This window comes from Chiloscyllium plagiosum, chromosome 7 (assembly GCF_004010195.1).
Source record: "Chiloscyllium plagiosum isolate BGI_BamShark_2017 chromosome 7, ASM401019v2, whole genome shotgun sequence".
Classification (NCBI taxonomy): Eukaryota; Metazoa; Chordata; class Chondrichthyes; order Orectolobiformes; family Hemiscylliidae; genus Chiloscyllium; species Chiloscyllium plagiosum.
The window spans coordinates 51,168,846-51,186,060 of record NC_057716.1 but is presented as its reverse complement, the minus strand read 5'-3'; the positions used below and the strand labels follow the sequence as shown (position 1 = coordinate 51,186,060).

Here is a 17,215-nt window from a genome sequence, read left to right as displayed (position 1 = left end):
TCACCAATACTGCAGAAGATTAAAATCATGCATCATAATAAGTGTTGGCAATACTACTTGGAACCTATAGACTTATACACATTGGAAGGTTATCTTGTCATTACTGATAAACTAAGAGAGTATTTGCCAAAATTGGCAATTTGAAAGAAAGGACTTAAATAATAAATATACTGAGGATTAGCAAGAATTTAAGTGTCCTTTGGATTCAAATCAAGTCCAGAAACAGGGAGTGAAACCTCTTTCAATCTCTAACTTGATTTGCCTTGATTGAAATAGTTTTCTTAATATCAATTCATTTTTAGCACAACATGGAAAGTTCGTGCATCATATTTTCATTACTATAAGAAAGAAATCTGAATTGCAGCTTGAGATCCACTTTTTGCTCCTTGGACCCTATTCCCACCAAACTGCTGACCACTTCCATTCCTGGAACCATGTTAGGTGATATTGTAAACTGTTCTCTCTTCTTAGGTACTGTGTACTTCCCCTTCAAGGCTATCATTATCTACCTACCCTGATTCTCCTGATGTTGGAAATTATTGTTCATTCTTCCAAACCCTTTTCCTTTCCAGAGACCTGGGGTACATTGTCACCTCTCAAATTGCCCAGATTTCCCATAAAATGACTTCATGTTTTTACCTCTCTCGTCAGATTCCACCCTACCACAGGACTGAAATGGACTTTATCCTAAATAAGTGCAACCATTATAAATAGTGTGTCCTCCGCCTTCATGACCTGTCTGCAATCTTTGAGATGGTTGACCACACCACCCTTCTCCAGCTTCTCTTCTTCAATTGCCCAGTTGGATACTTCCTAAATCAGAACACAGACAAATTTTCTTTTTCCTCATATTTGAATCCCATCAAGTCCTTTCCTCTCATTATCTTTGTGCTCACTGATCTAACTTGGCTCCTGGCCTGGCAATGCCTCAATTTTAAATTTCTTAGCTATTTTCAAATCCTTTTATTGCTGTAACTCTCCTTATCTCTGGAATATACAACCTTCTAAGGTGTTTGTACTTTTTGAATTTTGGCCCCTTGTGAATTCCCAATTTTCAGCATTTCCTCAATGGTACGTATTTCCCCAGCTTCACATTCAGCTGCCTAAGTGCGAAACAATGGAATTCCCTCTCTGGGATCTTTGCCTCTTTTAAATTTTCCTCTTTGACCAAACTTTTGGTCATCTATCCTAATATCTCCTGTTTCAGTAAGACTCCGTTTCCAATAAGACTCTGGTGAAGTTCTTTGGGACATTTTACTATGTTAAACAATCTAAATCAATGCAATTGTTTTTTTTCAATTGATTTACGGAAACTGATCAACATTCAATATAGGAATGAGATAGCTGAAAACAAAATTGCAAGTGACAAAAAAACTGTGAAGTAATCCATTCGCACTATTTATTTACCAGCCAGGTTGAATTCAACATGCCGCTTCTTTATATCCATGTTCTGTTGTTTTTTGGGAGATTGTTTTGATTCCAGATTTGTTAATTTCTCCATTTGACTACTTGATGGTGCAGTGTGCTCTGAAATTAAATTAAATTTAAATAATTAAAGATTTGTTGTGCTTATGTTTATGTGTTTGTTTTAATTTCCTTTAACCACCCATTCCTCTGAATCATGTGTCACAGCTGAGGGTCCAAGTCAGATGTAAGGTGCTCATTGGAAATTGTGCACATGGGTGATACACCAGTCTTCTGCTATCACCCTGTTGGCCCTCTGTTCTCATGCCTGGTCCATTCCTCCAGGCAATGTAAGCACCAAAATGGCTGCCATTTGTTTTTTCAAACATTCCTCCATCATGACCAAGCATGTAGATGAGGGTAGAACATTTGACATGGTATACATAGACTTCAGTAAAGCCTTTGATAAGGTTCCTCATGGTAGGCCTTTGGAGAAAATGCAGAGGCATGGAATTGAGGGTGATTTAGCAGTTTGGATTAGAAACTGGCTTTCTGAAAGAAGACAGGAAGTGGCAGTTGATGGAAAATATTCAGCCTAGAGTCCGGTCACCAGTGGTATGCCACAAAGATCCGTTTTGGGACCACTGCTGTTTGTCATTTTTATAAATGACTTAGACGCAGGCATAGGTGGATGGATTAGTAAATTTGCAGACAATACTAAAGTCGGTGGAGTAGTGGACAGTATGGAAGAATGTTACAGGTTGCAGGGGGACTTGGATAAACTGCAGAATTGGGCTGAGAGGTGGCAAATAGAGTTCAATGCAGCTAAACGTGAGGTGGTGCACTTTGGGAAGAATAACAGGAAGGCAGAGTACTGGGTCGATGGAAGGTTTCTTGGTAGTGTGGATGTGCAGGACTATATTCCAAACTTCCAGCTCAGCACTGTCCCCATGACTTGTCTGGACTTGTCCTACCTGCCTATCTCCTTTTCCACCTATCCACTCCACCCTCTCCTCCCTGACCTATCACCTTCATCCCCTCCCCAACTCACCTATTGTACTCTATGCTACTTTCTCCTCACCCCCACCCTCCTCTAGCTTATCTCTCCACGCTTCAGGCTCTCTGCCTTTATTCCTGATGAAGGGCTTTTGCCCGAAACATCAATTTCACTGCTCCTTGGATGCTGCCTGAACTGCTGTGCTCTTCCAGCACCACTAATCCAGAATCTGGATGTGCAGGGGGACCTTGGGGTCCATGTACATAGATTCCTGAAAGTTGCCACCCAGGTGGATAGTGCTGTTAAGAAGGCGTTTCATTACTAGAGGGACTGAGTTCTGCAGCCGCAATATCATGCTGCAACTATACAAAACGCTGGTGTGGCCACACTTGGAATATTGTGTACAGTTCTGGTCCCCATATTTCGGGAAGGATGTGGAAGCATTGGAAAAGGTGCAGAGGAGATTTACCAGGATGTTTCCTGGTCTGGAGGGAAGGTCTTATGAGGAAATGCTGAGAGACCTGAACCTCTTCTCATTGGCATGAAGAAGGCTAAGAGGGCATTTGATAGAGACACACAAGATGATCAGAGGATTAGATAAGGTAGACAGTGAAAATCTTTTTCCTAGGATGATGATGTCAGACTGTACAAGAGGGCATAACTACAAAGTGAGGGGTGATAGTTTTAAGACAGATGTCAGAGACAGGTTCTTTACGAAAACAGTGGTAAGGGTGTGGAATGCCCTACCTGCTAATGTAGTAAACTCAGCCACATTAAGGAGATTTAAACAATCCTTAGATAAGCATATGGATGATGATGGGATAGTGAAGGGGGACGAGCTGAGAATAGTTCACAGGTCGGCGCAACATTGAGGGCCGAAGGGCCCGTTCTGCACTGTAGTGTTCTATGAGGTTCCTATTTCTAAGGTGTTCTCAGTGTCTCCAATTGGATCATCATCTTCAAAAATCACAGCTTCTCACTACTGCTGACAATAGTAAGGGGTCGGTACTGGGAAATAGTTTGGCCATCTGGCTCCTAATGCTGGATTGAAAATCCAGCTCAGGTTTCTCATGTAGCCCTGATTCATTTCTCAAACTAGCTACATATAATGTGAAGCTTATGGCACAATACAAACAGAAGCAATTAACTAAATATGGTGAAAGATGTCTGACTACAGAATTGTATTTCAAAAATGTTAAATTAAGTATTGTAAAACCTTTTGAAGAATTATTTGTTAATAAAATAATTGCAGATGAGTTTTCGAAGTTACTGCATTTTGGCAGTAGTTAAAATAATTGGAAGATATTGTCTAAGGAGCCTTTGTAAATTTCCAGAGCGTATCTTGTAGATTGTACACACGGCTGCTATTGAGTGTTGGGTGTGGAGGGAGTAGATGTTTGTGGATGTGGCGCCAATCAAGTGGGCTGCTTATTCCTGGATGGTGTCAAGCTTCTTGAGTGTTGTTGGACTTGTACTCATCGAGGGAAGTGGACAGTATTCCATCACTCTCCTGACTTGTTCCTTGTTGATGGTGGACTGGCTTTGGGAGTCAGTAGGTGAGTTACTCGCTGCAGTATTGCCAGCCTCTGACCTGCTCTTGCAACCACTGTATTTATATGGTGAGTCTAGTTTAATTTCTGGTAAATGGTAACTCCCGCAATGCTGATAGTGAGGGATTCAATGATGGTAATGCCACTGAATGTCAAGGGGACAGGGCTTAGATTGTGTTGTATTAGAGTTTGTCATTGCATGCAATTTTTATGATTGGAATGTTACATGCCATTATTCAGCTCAAGTCTGGTTATTGTCCAGGTTTTGCTAGATTTGGAACTTGGATCTGAGGGGTTGCAAATGGTGCTGAACATTGTGCCCTAATTGGTGAACATTCCCATATCTGACCTTATGATGAGGGAAGATCATTAATGAAGCAGCTGAAGATGGATGGACCTGAGACACTACCTGAATGAACTCCTGCAGCTGAGATGACTGACACCTAACATCCACAACCATCTTTCTATGTGCAAAGTATGATGCCAACCAGTAGAGAGCTTTGATTCTCGCTGATTCCGGTTTTGCTAGGGCTCCTTAATAGTACACTTGGTCAAATGCAGTCTTGATATCAAAGGCAGTCACTATCCCTTCAACTGTGGTAGCCAGCTCCTGTATCAATGTTTGAACCAATGTTGCAATGAGGTCAGGAGCTGAGTGGCCCTAACAAAATCCAGACTGGTACCAGCAAGCAGGCTGTTATTAAGAAAATGCTGCTTCATTGTACTGTTGATGACACCTTACAAATGATCAAGTGTAGATTCTGGGGCAGTAAAAGGCTGGGTTGGATTTGTCCTGCTTTTTTTACGTACAGGAAATACCAAGGCAATTTTTCACATTTTTGGGTTGATCTGTAGATCTGATAGATCTAATAGGTAGATCTGGTATGTAAATCTGATATGTGTTAGAGCTGTAGTTGAACTTGGCCAGGGGTGTGGCAGATTCTGGAACATAAGCCTTTAGCACTATTGCAGGAATATAGTCAGGACCATAGCCTTTACAGTAAGTACCAATCAAAAGGTGTGCCGTTGGAGGAGCACAGCAGGTCAGGCACCATCTGAGGAGCAGGAGAATCGACATTTTGGGCATAAGCCCTTCATCAGGAATATGGAGGGGGAAGGAAGCTGAGAGATAAATGGGGAGCGGGGAAGGTAGCTGGGAAGGCAATAAATGGATGCAGGTAGGGAGTGATTGTGATAGGTTGGTGGGGAGGGTGGAACAAATGGATGGGAAGGAAGATGGACAGGTCAATAGGGCGATGCCAAATTGGAGGGTTGAATCTTTGATAAGGTGGGGGGGAGGGGAGATTTGGAAACTAGTAAATTTGATATTAATGCTGTCTGGTTGAAGGGTCCCAAAGCAGAAGATGAGGCGTTCTTCCTCCAGTTGTCAGGTGAAGAAGGCGTTTGGTATATTTTCCTTTATTGGTCAGATTATTGAGTACAGGAGTTAGGAGGTCATGTTGCGGCTGTACAGGACATTGGATAGGCCACTGTTGGAATATTGCGTGCAATTCTGGTCTCCTTCCTATCAGAAAGATGTGAAACTTCAAAGAATTCAGAAAACATTTACAACAATGTTGCCAGGTTTGGAGGATTTGAGTTATAGGGAGGGGTTGAATAGGCTAGGGCTGTTTTCCCTGAAGTGTTGGAGGCTGAGGGGTGACCTTATAGAAGTTTATAAAATCATGAGGGGCATGGATAGGATAATAGACAAAAGTCTTTTCCCTGGGGTGGGGGAGTCCAGAACTAAAGGGTATAGGTTTAGGGTGAGAAGGGAAAGATATATAAGAGGCCTAAGAGGCAACTTTTTCAGCTGCAGGAGGGTGGTACCTGTATGGAATGAGCTGCCAGAGGAAGTGGTGGAGGCTGGTACAATTGTAACATTTAAAGGCATCTAGATGGGTATATGAATAGGAAGGAGTTTGGAAGGATATGTGCCGGGTGCTGGCAGGTGGGACTAGATTGGGTTGGGATATCTGGTCGGCATGAACAAGTTGGACCAAAGGGTATGTTTCCGTGCTATACATCTCTATGACTCTATGACAATTGTTACTACATTTAGAGAACATTGCTAGTCATCATGCATAATATTGAGATAAAGTAAACGTAAGAAATGACAAGAAGTAATTTGTGAAGTAATCCACTGCAATATATAATTACCAATAATCGTGGATTCAACATGCTGTTTCTTAACATTCATGTTCTGTTGTTTCTCAGAAGACCTTTTAGACTCAGGGTTTACTAACTTTTTTAGTTCACCATTTGGTGATGCAGACTGTTCTGAAAGGAAAAGAAAATATAAATACTTAGAAACAAATAGCAAATATCCTTTTAGTTACGTTTATCCTTAAGGCTGTGTTTTATTTTTCTTAACTACACCACCTGACTGAACCTTAACTCTTAATTTACTATCGATATTTTCCAAATGAATCACAAATAAAATAACATCTTCTTATGATGCAATACAAATAAAAACAATTAAGTTAATGTGGTAAACAAGCCAACTGTAGATTACAAAACAAATATCTTCAGACAAGCCTAAACTTATTTGTTACATTTGGTAAAACATTTGTTTACATAAACATCTTGGATGTTTTTAGGCATCTTGGAAGTAGCATTTATGTTCTTGTGCAGTGGTTAAAATAACTACTGAACTCCCTGTTTACAAAATAAATGAATCACAAAAGTGTGAAAGTGAGTTCTGCATTTTATTTGATTACTCATCATAAATCCTCTAATAAACATTAACTCATAATCTGGATGGTATGACAGAGAGGCTGTCTTATCCAATGGGAAAAGTTGTCCTTCAGATGAGATATTCAACATCAAATACCTCACAGCAGAGAGGAAACTTTGATATAATTTTTCATAACACTGGAGATGAAGAAAGCCTGTCTGTACTATAGTTCCTCAAAGTGCTGTACCAGCTAAACAAAAATAAATATACAAATATGGCAGCCATAATTATTTGATTATTTAAAAACATCTAATGTTTTGGATATCAGTGATATTGACTTTAAAATGTCTTCAACATCTGCAATCACTTGCAAATATAAAATAGGAGAAAGTGAGGATTGCAGATGCTGGAAATCAGAGTCGTAGAGTGTCGTGCTGGAAAAGCACAGCCGGTTTCAGCACTACACTCTTCGACTCTGGATTCTCCTGCTCATCAGATGCTGTCTGACCAGCTGCGTTTTTCCAGCAACAAATCTTCGGCAAAAATAAAATGTCTGATTCTAAGATAATGATGATGAATTTCTTTATCTCAAGGAATTTGCTTATCTTTAAATTATGGATAAACCTTGCAGATTTTTTTGTTATAAAAAAGGACCAGTGTAAACAGAGTACATCTTGTAAACTGTCAACAATCTTTCAATGAGCCCAAGTGTTAACAGAAAGGAACTCTGATGAGGTGGCAACACAAGTGGATAAGGTGATCAAGAAGGCATAGGGCATGCTTGCTTTCATCAGTCAAGGCACAGAGTACAAAAAATGGCAAATTATGTTGCAGCTGTATAGAACTTTAAGTTAGGCCACTTTTGAAGTATTGCACAGTTCTGGTCATCACACTACCAGAAGACGTGGAGGCTTTGGAGAGGGTACAGAAGACATTTACCAGGTTGTTGCCTGGTTTGCTATGAGCAAAGATTGAACAAACTTGGTTTGTTTTCGCTTGAACGTTGAAGGATGAGGGGCAACCTGACAGAAGTTTACAAAATTATGAGAGGAACGGGTAGAATGGATAGTCAGAATCTTTTTCCCAGGGTGGAAACATCAATTACTAGGTCATTTAGGTTTAAGGTAAAAGACAGAAAGTTTAAAGAAGATGTGAGAGGCAAGTCATTTTTTACAAAGTGAAAGCACTGCCTGAGGAGGTGGTAGAAGCCGATACAATAGGCATCTTGACAGATATATGAAGTGACAGGGAATATTGGCTTATGGTCAATATAGAGGTAAAATGTTTTTAGTTTAGAAAGGTATCATATGTCGGCACAAGCCTGGTGAACCGAAAGGCCTGCTCCTGTTCAGTATTGGTCATTGTTCTTTGTTTAATTGAAGAACACCATCTAGAAAAATGAGCTATATATGTAGTCCTCCTCTCATGTGTGTTTCATAAACGTGATTTGTCTGTAACACAATTTGTGAATTGCAGACTGTTATTTTTATAAAGTGAACTCCCAGCGCCAGAGACCCGGGTTCAATTCCCGCCTCAGGCGACTGACTGTGTGGAGTTTGCACGTTCTCCCCGTGTCTGCGTGGGTTTCCTCCGGGTGTTCCGGTTTCCTCCCACAGTCACAAAGATGTGCAGGTCAGGTGAATTGGCCATGCTAAATTGCCCGTAGTGTTAGGTAAGGGGGAAATGTAGGGGTATGGGTGGGTTAAGCTTCGGCGGGTCGGTGTGGACTTGTTGGGCCGAAGGGCCTGTTTCCACACTGTAAAGTAATCTAAAGTAAAGTAATCTAAACTCCCGTTTGCCGGTAAGTGATTCCATTCCTGTATTAGATTTATTCTGCTAGCACATCTATTGCAACAAGTTTTTGTGTGTGTGTTTTTTTGCTTCTAACTACAACTAAGGTAGGAGAAGCAAAAACTGGAATATTTTGCTGGAGTGCTTACTAGGATCATGCATGGAGTTGGGGGAGTTGGGGGTCAAGGAGTGGGAAGAGAGAGGGAGAGAGATAGGTAGCAAAAGAAGGTGCAAATACACAGATGTCCAGCAAGTGTTGGAGTAAGCAGGGCCTTTTTTTAAGCAGAGACTCAGTTGCTGGCTATCTGAAGCTTCAACACACGGCAACTTTACAAAGGGAGGGTGTATGTGTGTGTGGAAGGGGGAGGTGTGAAACCTCAGCTCTCCCCACCCCACCCAACCCCAAGTTATGCCTGATCCAAAGTTCACCCAGTCTCTGTTTGAAAGAGAGGGGTGAGGATCTAAGATTCTCGGACCCTCATTCTCTCTGAAACCTGAGATCCTTCAAAACTTACAGCCTATCAGAGCATCTCAGCCCTTTAGCAACCCCCTCAAAAAAAATGAAATTTTAATTGCGCCAAAACAAAACTTCCAAAAGTTTCACAATCATGAAGTTTAATAGCAGAGAGCCAGGTTCTGGATAAACTCCACTCCACAAGGAGTCGGGAATACAATACATTGGGAAATTTCATTGTAACAACTTGGCATTTCTGTAACTGACCTGAGATGGACAGGTTCACTAAACTGGAGTCTGTAACCCTGTTTTTTTTCTAGAGGTCCCATTACTTCTATTGCGCGATTTTCTATAACACAACGTCCCACGGGAACACAACCACTACGTAGAAACATAGAACATTACAGCGCAATACAGGCCTTTTGGCCCTCAATGTTGTGCCAACCTGTGGAATCAATCTATCTTACACTATTCCATTTTCACCCATATGTTTATTCAATGACCATTTAAATGTCCTTAAAGTTGGCGAGTCTGCTACAGTTGCAGGAAGGGCGTTCCACAACCCTACTACTCTCTGAGTAAAGAAACACCTCTGACATCTGTCCTATATCTATCACCCCTCAATTTAAAGCTATGTCCCCTTGTAGCCACCTTATAGGAGAACTAACTGTATGGGCTTAATGTGCTGACACCCACTGACAGTAATCATCAATGGATTGCAAACATTTTGTCCTAATACACTGAAAACCATTTAAAGTTGGAACAGTTGGGTCACGAACTTAGATGTCCAAACACTAATTCTATCATAACTTGCTGCTGAAATGAAAATCATATAGAAATTTCAATCTTCAAATTAAAATCTGAAGGCTTAAAAGCAAATATACAGAAGTTAAGGAGATCTATATAGAAATGACAATTAATTATGAATCACAGCAGAACTGTTTTGGGGGAATAAAACAAATTATGGATCAAATTTTGGAGAAGATGGTTCAGTGAAACAACAAAATAGATGCCAAAAGACACTGGTATGTGTCCACAACATAAAACCAAACATTAATTTGAAATATATTACTTCTAAAATCTGATTAAGGAATGTAGTATACATCCATATTCAAGAAGATTAAAATTATTCATCATAATAAATGTTGAAACTACAACTTAGACTTTATCAGGAAGCATTGTCATTATTGGCAAATTGAGAAAGTGTTTACCAAAACTGGTATTATGAGGTGACTTTAAAAATATGAAAAGAGTACGTTCTGAGGGTTAGGAGAAAGAATAGGTTATTGTTCTTCTACCTTTGGATTCAAACCAAATTTCTGAAACGTAATGAAACATCTCTCAACCTGTTGTCCCAAAATGTCCCAAATAAAACACGTGTTTTTCAGTTTGAATTCATTCTTCAATTCTTCATTTGTCATTTTGATAAGTTTGTAATGGTACAACTTATTTAGACCAAGCATGAAAACTGAATTGATTAGTTTGACATCACTGACATGTAGATACTTCATTATTATTATTATATTTTTGAATATTCATGTTAGATGGTGGTGCCTTTGGATACCTGTTATTTCAAAAAAAGGGAATACTACCAGGACATTGGAACATTTTAAATTAAAAAATCACATGGTTTGAATTAATTGCTTGGACTTAATTATTGGAAGTCTGCTTCCTGGCGTTTATGCCTTTGTTTTGGATATTGTTTGGTGTTCAATCTGCTGAAAGTGGGAAGCCACCCAGGTTATCATCTATCTGTCTGAGAAAACCCTTTTTGAGCATTCATTCTGGTCAGTGAAACTCTGATCCAGTTGGACTCCTGAAAGCTCACTCAAATTTATTCTCAATTCCTATTGATTTCTCATGGATGATGTGAATTTGAAGATCCCAGTGACAACTTATCGTTGACAACTATGTTTAGTGACACAGTCAATATGCATGAAATTATCAACTGGAAGCCATCTTAAACATTTCATATCTATTCTTTTCTTCCCTTCAAGAGCTAATAATTATTGGTCAAAATGATTTTTCCCAAGGTTACTCTCTGCAGAGCAATTTTTATTTGTTACTTGGTACATGTCTTAGTGCATGCATATGTCTATGCATGCATGTGCTTATGTATGTGGCATTGGTTAGAAAGGTAAATATCGATACTTTAATATTTTAACCATGTTTCAGTTTTACGTATTTACTAAGTAATTAAATCATTAATTTTGTTCTAGTTCCTAATAGCCCCTCTGCTCAGTGGGCTATAAATATTCATAGCCTGGTAGAGCCACCATTCCAATCTCTGATGTCCCTTCTCCAAACTTTACAAGGCTCTCCAAGATTCCTGCACTCTTCCAATAATATCCTCTTGCACATTCCCAAATGTAACAAGTCTTCACCTCCACAATCCTCAAGCGCTGAAATTATCTCAATAATTTGATCTACGCACATCTATTTTACTTCCTTTAAGGAGGGCTCTTAAACCTTGCATGTTTGATTAGCTTTTCAGTCTCTATCCTAATGTCTCCATATGTGACTCAGGGTCTGATAATACTTCATAAAGGATCATTTACCATTTTAGAAATGCTATATTAACATAACTCTTGTTTTACATCTACAGAACATCACTAATCATTCTGTGTAATAATAAGATGATTAAAATAAGCTTAAGCAAATGACAAAAAAAAACTGGGTGAAGTAATCCACTACTAATATATAATTACCCCTCATCTTGGATATAACATGTTGTTTCTTAACATTCATGCTCTGTTGTTTCTCAGAAGACCTTTTTGATTCTGGTTTGATTAACTTCTTCTGTTCACTATTTGATGATGTAGGCTGTTCTGAAAGCAAAATAAAATGTATATGTGAATATTTTTTGAAATTGTAAATATCCTTTTGCTGTGTCTATTCTTATGAATGTGCTTTACTTTTCCTCACTCACCATCCCTCTAAATCAGCATTCTTAATTTGCCCTTCTCTTATCCAAACTAATGTATATGAAGCAAAATGGAAATGAAACAAAATGGAAATAAAAGCAAACAAGTTAATGTGGTAAACAAGGAGAAACTGGAGAATTATATGTTTTGTTAAAATATTAAATATACACTAACTTGTCAAAAAAAGTTAATAATTTGTTTCAGACAAATGCAAAAAACATTGGTTACATAGTTTTTTTTAGAAAAATCTGTTTATAGCTGTCTTGGATTATTACTATTAATGCTTTTGAATTTTGGTTAAGTAACTTTTCAACCTGGTCTCAGTTTCACTGGCAGTCCCTTATTTGAGGATCACCTCTACTCAGGATGCAAGTTTCTGCTGTGGGTTTTGATGTGACTGCACATCAACCAGCAGATCTTCGGACACATGGGCAGAATGGTGGACAAAATAATGGGTTCTGAATTACAGAATTTTCTCCCACTTCCCTCCTTTTTAGCCACAGCATACAACTTTTGGAGTCAAGACATGACTCAGCGTAATGGCCATGTTGTCGCCATTTTGAATACTCCGTATCAAGCTCCACCCAGTCTTGATCTTAACTTTATATTTCTCGACATTGTTGGAAAAAGAACAAACAGCAAGTGAACATTGACAATACAATGGAGTACACTGCATTTCTGATGTCCATGGATGTGGCCCTTGAAATTGCCAAGATGGCAGCACAGCAGGATGTTGGTGAGGTCAAGCTAGTATTCATCCAAGAAAAGGTACATGCATATTACCATGTCCATGAAGGAGATGGAGCAGTTTGTGCAGTCCTTGCCAATGTGTTAGCTAGCATGGGCTACTGCATCTTTTCTTAAGCAACTGTTGATAGAGCTGAGTTTTACAAGCCAATATTGGTTATTTTGGACAGGACCAATGGCAGCCTCATCATAAAACAATGCATTATATTAGATTACTTACAGTATGGAAACAGGCCCTTCGACCCAACAAGTCCACACCCACCCTCCAAACAGCAACCCACCCAGACCCATTTCCCAACCTTTACCCCTTCACCTAACACTATGGGCAATTTAGCATGGCCAGTTCACCTAACCTGCACATTTTTGGACTGTGGGAGGAAACTGGTGCACCCGGAGGAAACCCACGCAGACAGAGGGAGAATGTGTAACTCCACACAGACAGTTGTCTGAGGCAGGAATTGAACCCAGGTCTTTAGCACTGTGAGGCAGCAGTGCTAACCACTGTGCCACCGTACTGCTTTGGTGGAAACTTCAGAGAAGATACATCTGAGGCACCACTGTCAAATGCATGCTCTACCAGCACAGATGCACTCTCCTCAATAGTTAAAAATCACACAACACCAGGTTATAGTCCAACAGGTTTAATTGGAAGCACTAGCTTTCGGAGCGCCGCTCCTTCATCAGGTGGTTGTGGAGGACACAATTGTAAGACACAGAATTTATAGCAAAAGTTTACAGTGTGATGTAACAGAAATTATATGTTAAAAATTACCTTGATTTTTTGTTGAGTCTTTTATTTATTTGAATACCATGATAGATTCACTTCTTTCAGATGTATATCACAAAACCTTTTTAAAAAGTTACATTCTCAGGTTAACTGTAACAATTGGTGTTAACCAGATACTATGTTGGAGGTGTTAGCTCCCTATGTTCTCTATCTGTGCCATAATGTTTAGACTGATTCTAATCTAAAAAGTGAGTTAAGAGTCTTCTATGAATTTATGCAGTTTTCGAGCAAAGTACAATGTACCTCTGCAAGTACAAATTCACCCCACAAACGTATATGTATATGTGTGCATAGTGTGGGAGTGTGTCTGTATGGGTGTGTGTGTGTGTGCGTGCCTGTTTATATGTGTGTCCGTGTGTATGTGTGTGTATAGGAGTGCGTGCATGTGTGAGTGTGTCTGTGGATGTATAGTGCAATGGTGGTCACCTGTAGCGTGCATGAACCCAAGGTTGAGGTCCTCCCTATGGGTACAGAACTTAGCTATCAGCCTCTGCTCGGCCACTTTTACTGCTGCCTGTCCCGAAGTCTGCCTTGGAGGATGGTCACCCAAAGGTCTGAGATCGAATGTCCTGGACCGCTGAAGTGTTCCCCAAATGGGAGGGAACACTTCTGTCTGTTAATTGTTGTGCGGTGCCCATTCATCCGTTGCCGTAGCCTTTGCTTGGTTTCCCCAATGTACCATGCCTCATGGCATTCTTGCCTGCAACGTATAAGATAGACAACGTTGAGTATCTGCCACATACATGGTGGGAGGTGTCCCCACGTGTAATGGTGGTATCCATGTCCACACTCTGACACGTCTTGCAGTGCCTACCGTGACAGGGTTGTATGGAGTTGTCCAGAGAGCCGGGCAGCTTGCTAAGAACAATGATTTGTTTGAGGTTTCACAGTTGTTTAAAAGCGAGCAGTGGAGGTGTGGGGAAGGTCTTGGCGAGGTGCTCATCCTCATTGATAATGTGTTGCAGGTACGAAGAACATGGCATAGTTTTTCAGCTCCTGGGAAGTACTGGACAATGAATGGTACCCTGTCGGTTGCAGCAAGTGTCTGTCTCCTGAGGATTCCTGAAGAAGGGCTTATGCCCGAAACGTCGATTCTCCTGTTCCCTGGATGCTGCCTGACCTGCTGCGCTTTTCCAGCAACACATTTCCAGCTCTGTCTCCTGAGGAGGTTATTACAGTTCTTGCTGTGGCACGTTGGAACTGGCGGTCGATGAGTTGAGCATAGTACCCCATTCTTGGGACCTTGGGTTCATGTCACACTACAGGTGACCACCATTGCACTATACACACACACAGACACTCCTACAGACAGACACACACGCACACACACACAGACACTCCTACACAGAGGCACTCCTATACACACATATACATACGGACACATGTATACATAGACACGCACACAGACACTCACCCACACCCGTACAGACACACACACTCCCACACTCATACATGCATCCTCTCACAGACCTCTCTCTCTCTCACATACACACACACACAAACACACACACACATTTCTATACGTTTGTGGGGTGAATTTGTACTTGCAGAGTTACATTGTACTTTGCTCAAAAACTGCATAAATTCATGGAAGACTCTATTAACTCACTTTTTAGATTAGAATCAGTCTAAACATTATGGCACAGATAGAGAACACAGGGAGCTAACACCTCCAAAATAGTATCTGGTTAACACCAATTGTTACAGTTCACCTGAGAATGTAACTTTTTAAAAAAGTTTTGTGATATACATATGAAAGAAGTGAATCTATCATGGTATTCGAACAAATTAAAGACTCAACAAAAAAATCAAGGTATTTTTCAACATATAATTTCTGTTACATCACACTGTAAACTTTTGCTATAAATTCTGTCTTACAATTGTGTTCTCCACAACCACCTGATGAAGGAGCGATGCTCCAAAAGCTAGTGCTTCCAATTAAACCTGTTGGACTATAACCTGGTGTTGTGTGATTTTTGACTTTGTACACCCCAGTCCAACACTGGTATCTCCAAATCATCTCCTCAGTAGGACTTCAGAATTGTTTATGATGGGTGGCACATATGACTAGGCCTTCATTTGTTAAGCAGAAAGAAGTGACATTCCTGATGAAGAGTTTATGTTCGAAACGTCAACTTTCTTGCTCCTCAGATGCTGCCTGACCGGCTGTGCTTTTCCAGCACCACACTTTTGGACTCTGGTCTCCAGCGTCTGCAGTTCTCACTTTCCCCCAGACAGAAATGACAGTTGTATTTAGCTCCCCCCTCCCCTTGGAGAATGGAGGACAGCTCCAGTCATGCTCATCTGGACAGTGATGTAGATCCTTGGGGGACAATCTCTGATGAAGCAGCATTAGAAATGTCAGACAGTTGATTACAGAGGGTTAGGTGATCTTGTTTTGCAGTGGAGCAACGTAAGTTAAACAGTTGCCAGCCAATCTGTAGAGAAGCTCCACTCCAGTGGAAAAGCATATGGATATGAGGGGGAGTATTGGGGTGAAAAGATGGAGATAAGCCTTGCTTAACTCCTGTTTGCACACATACTGGATCTATGGTGAATCCGCTATAACGATTATGGCTGGCATGTTGCTGTGCAGTGGACTGGCCATCCAAATTTGAGGAGAACATTCCATAATTCCTCTAATTTGTCAGAGTTAAAAGCTTTTTAGGTTGAAAAAGCTGTGCATAAAGGTTACTTCAGCTCCCACCACTTTTCTTGGACTTGCCTTGCTGTGAAGATCATGTTCATTGTGCCTCTTGATGGACAGAATCCACATTGTGACTCCATAGAAAGAAAGCAATTGAGGCCAATTTTGCAAAGACTTATCTGTGGCAGAAAGTAGGGAAACCCTTCTGTAACTGCCATAGTCAATCTTATTTCCTTTCTTGAAGATGGTTACAATTAATCTGTCCTAGAGATCCACTGGCATTCCCTCATTGCTGTGCTAAAAACTGAGCAATATGCTGTAAATATGTTGACTGTATATTAATTTCAGAAATGCATTTGTAAATAATTGGAAAGCACCTTTATAGGTTGCATGTACAAACCACCTTTAGATATGTGAACTGTTCTGAAGCAGTTCATGGGAGAGTTATTAGACACTGAACCATATAAAGAGATAGAACATAGAACAATACAGCACAGAACAGGTCCTTCAACCCTCGATGTTGCACCCAGCAGTGAACTATTCTATGCTTATCCCCCTACACTATCCCATCATCATCCATGTGAAAAGGCTATGGAAGATATAGACTGTAGGGAAATAGATGGTGACATCTTGCAAAATGTCCAGATTGCAGAGGAGGAAGTGCTGGATGTCTTGAAATGGTTAAAGGTGGATAATCCCCAGGACCTGATCAGGTGTACCCGAGAACTCGGTGGGAAGCTAGAGAAGTGATTGCTGGGCCTCTTGCTGAGATATCTTTGTCATCGATAGTCACAGGTGAAGTGCCGGAAGACTGGAGGTTGGCAAACGTGGTGCCACTGTTTAAGAAGAGTGGTAAGGACAAGCCAGAGAACTATAGACCAGTGGGCCTGATGTCAATGGTGGGCAAGTTGCTGGAGGGAATCCTGAGGGACAGGATGTACATGTATTTGGAAAGGCAAGGACTGATTCGGGATAGTCAACATGGCCTTGTGCGTGGGAAATCATGTCTCACAAACTTGATTGAGTTTTTTGATGAAGTAACAAAGAAGATTGATGAGGGCAGAGCAGTAGATGTGATCTATATGGACTTCAGTAAGGCGTTCAACAAGGTTCCCCATGGGAGACTGATTAGCAAGGTTAGATCTCATGGAATACAGGGAGAACTAGCCATTTGGATACAGAACTGGCCCAAAGGTAGAAGAAGAGGGTGGTGGTGGAGGGTTGTTTCTCAGACTGG

General features: G+C 40.6%; 1 protein-coding gene across 4 annotated transcripts in view; it reads right to left on the bottom strand.

The window, feature by feature from the left end:
- erich2 (glutamate-rich 2) overlaps positions 1-17,215 on the bottom strand; it is a 251,326-nt gene that overhangs the window by 125,461 nt on the left and 108,650 nt on the right. For all 4 annotated transcript variants that reach the window (XM_043693703.1, XM_043693704.1, XM_043693705.1 and 1 more), the window contains 3 exons: positions 11,582-11,701; positions 6,112-6,231; positions 1,408-1,527 (listed from right to left, as the gene is read on the bottom strand). In XM_043693703.1, coding sequence (XP_043549638.1) covers positions 1,408-1,527; positions 6,112-6,231; positions 11,582-11,701 — 360 coding nt within the window. The remainder of the gene's footprint in view (positions 1-1,407; positions 1,528-6,111; positions 6,232-11,581; positions 11,702-17,215) is intronic.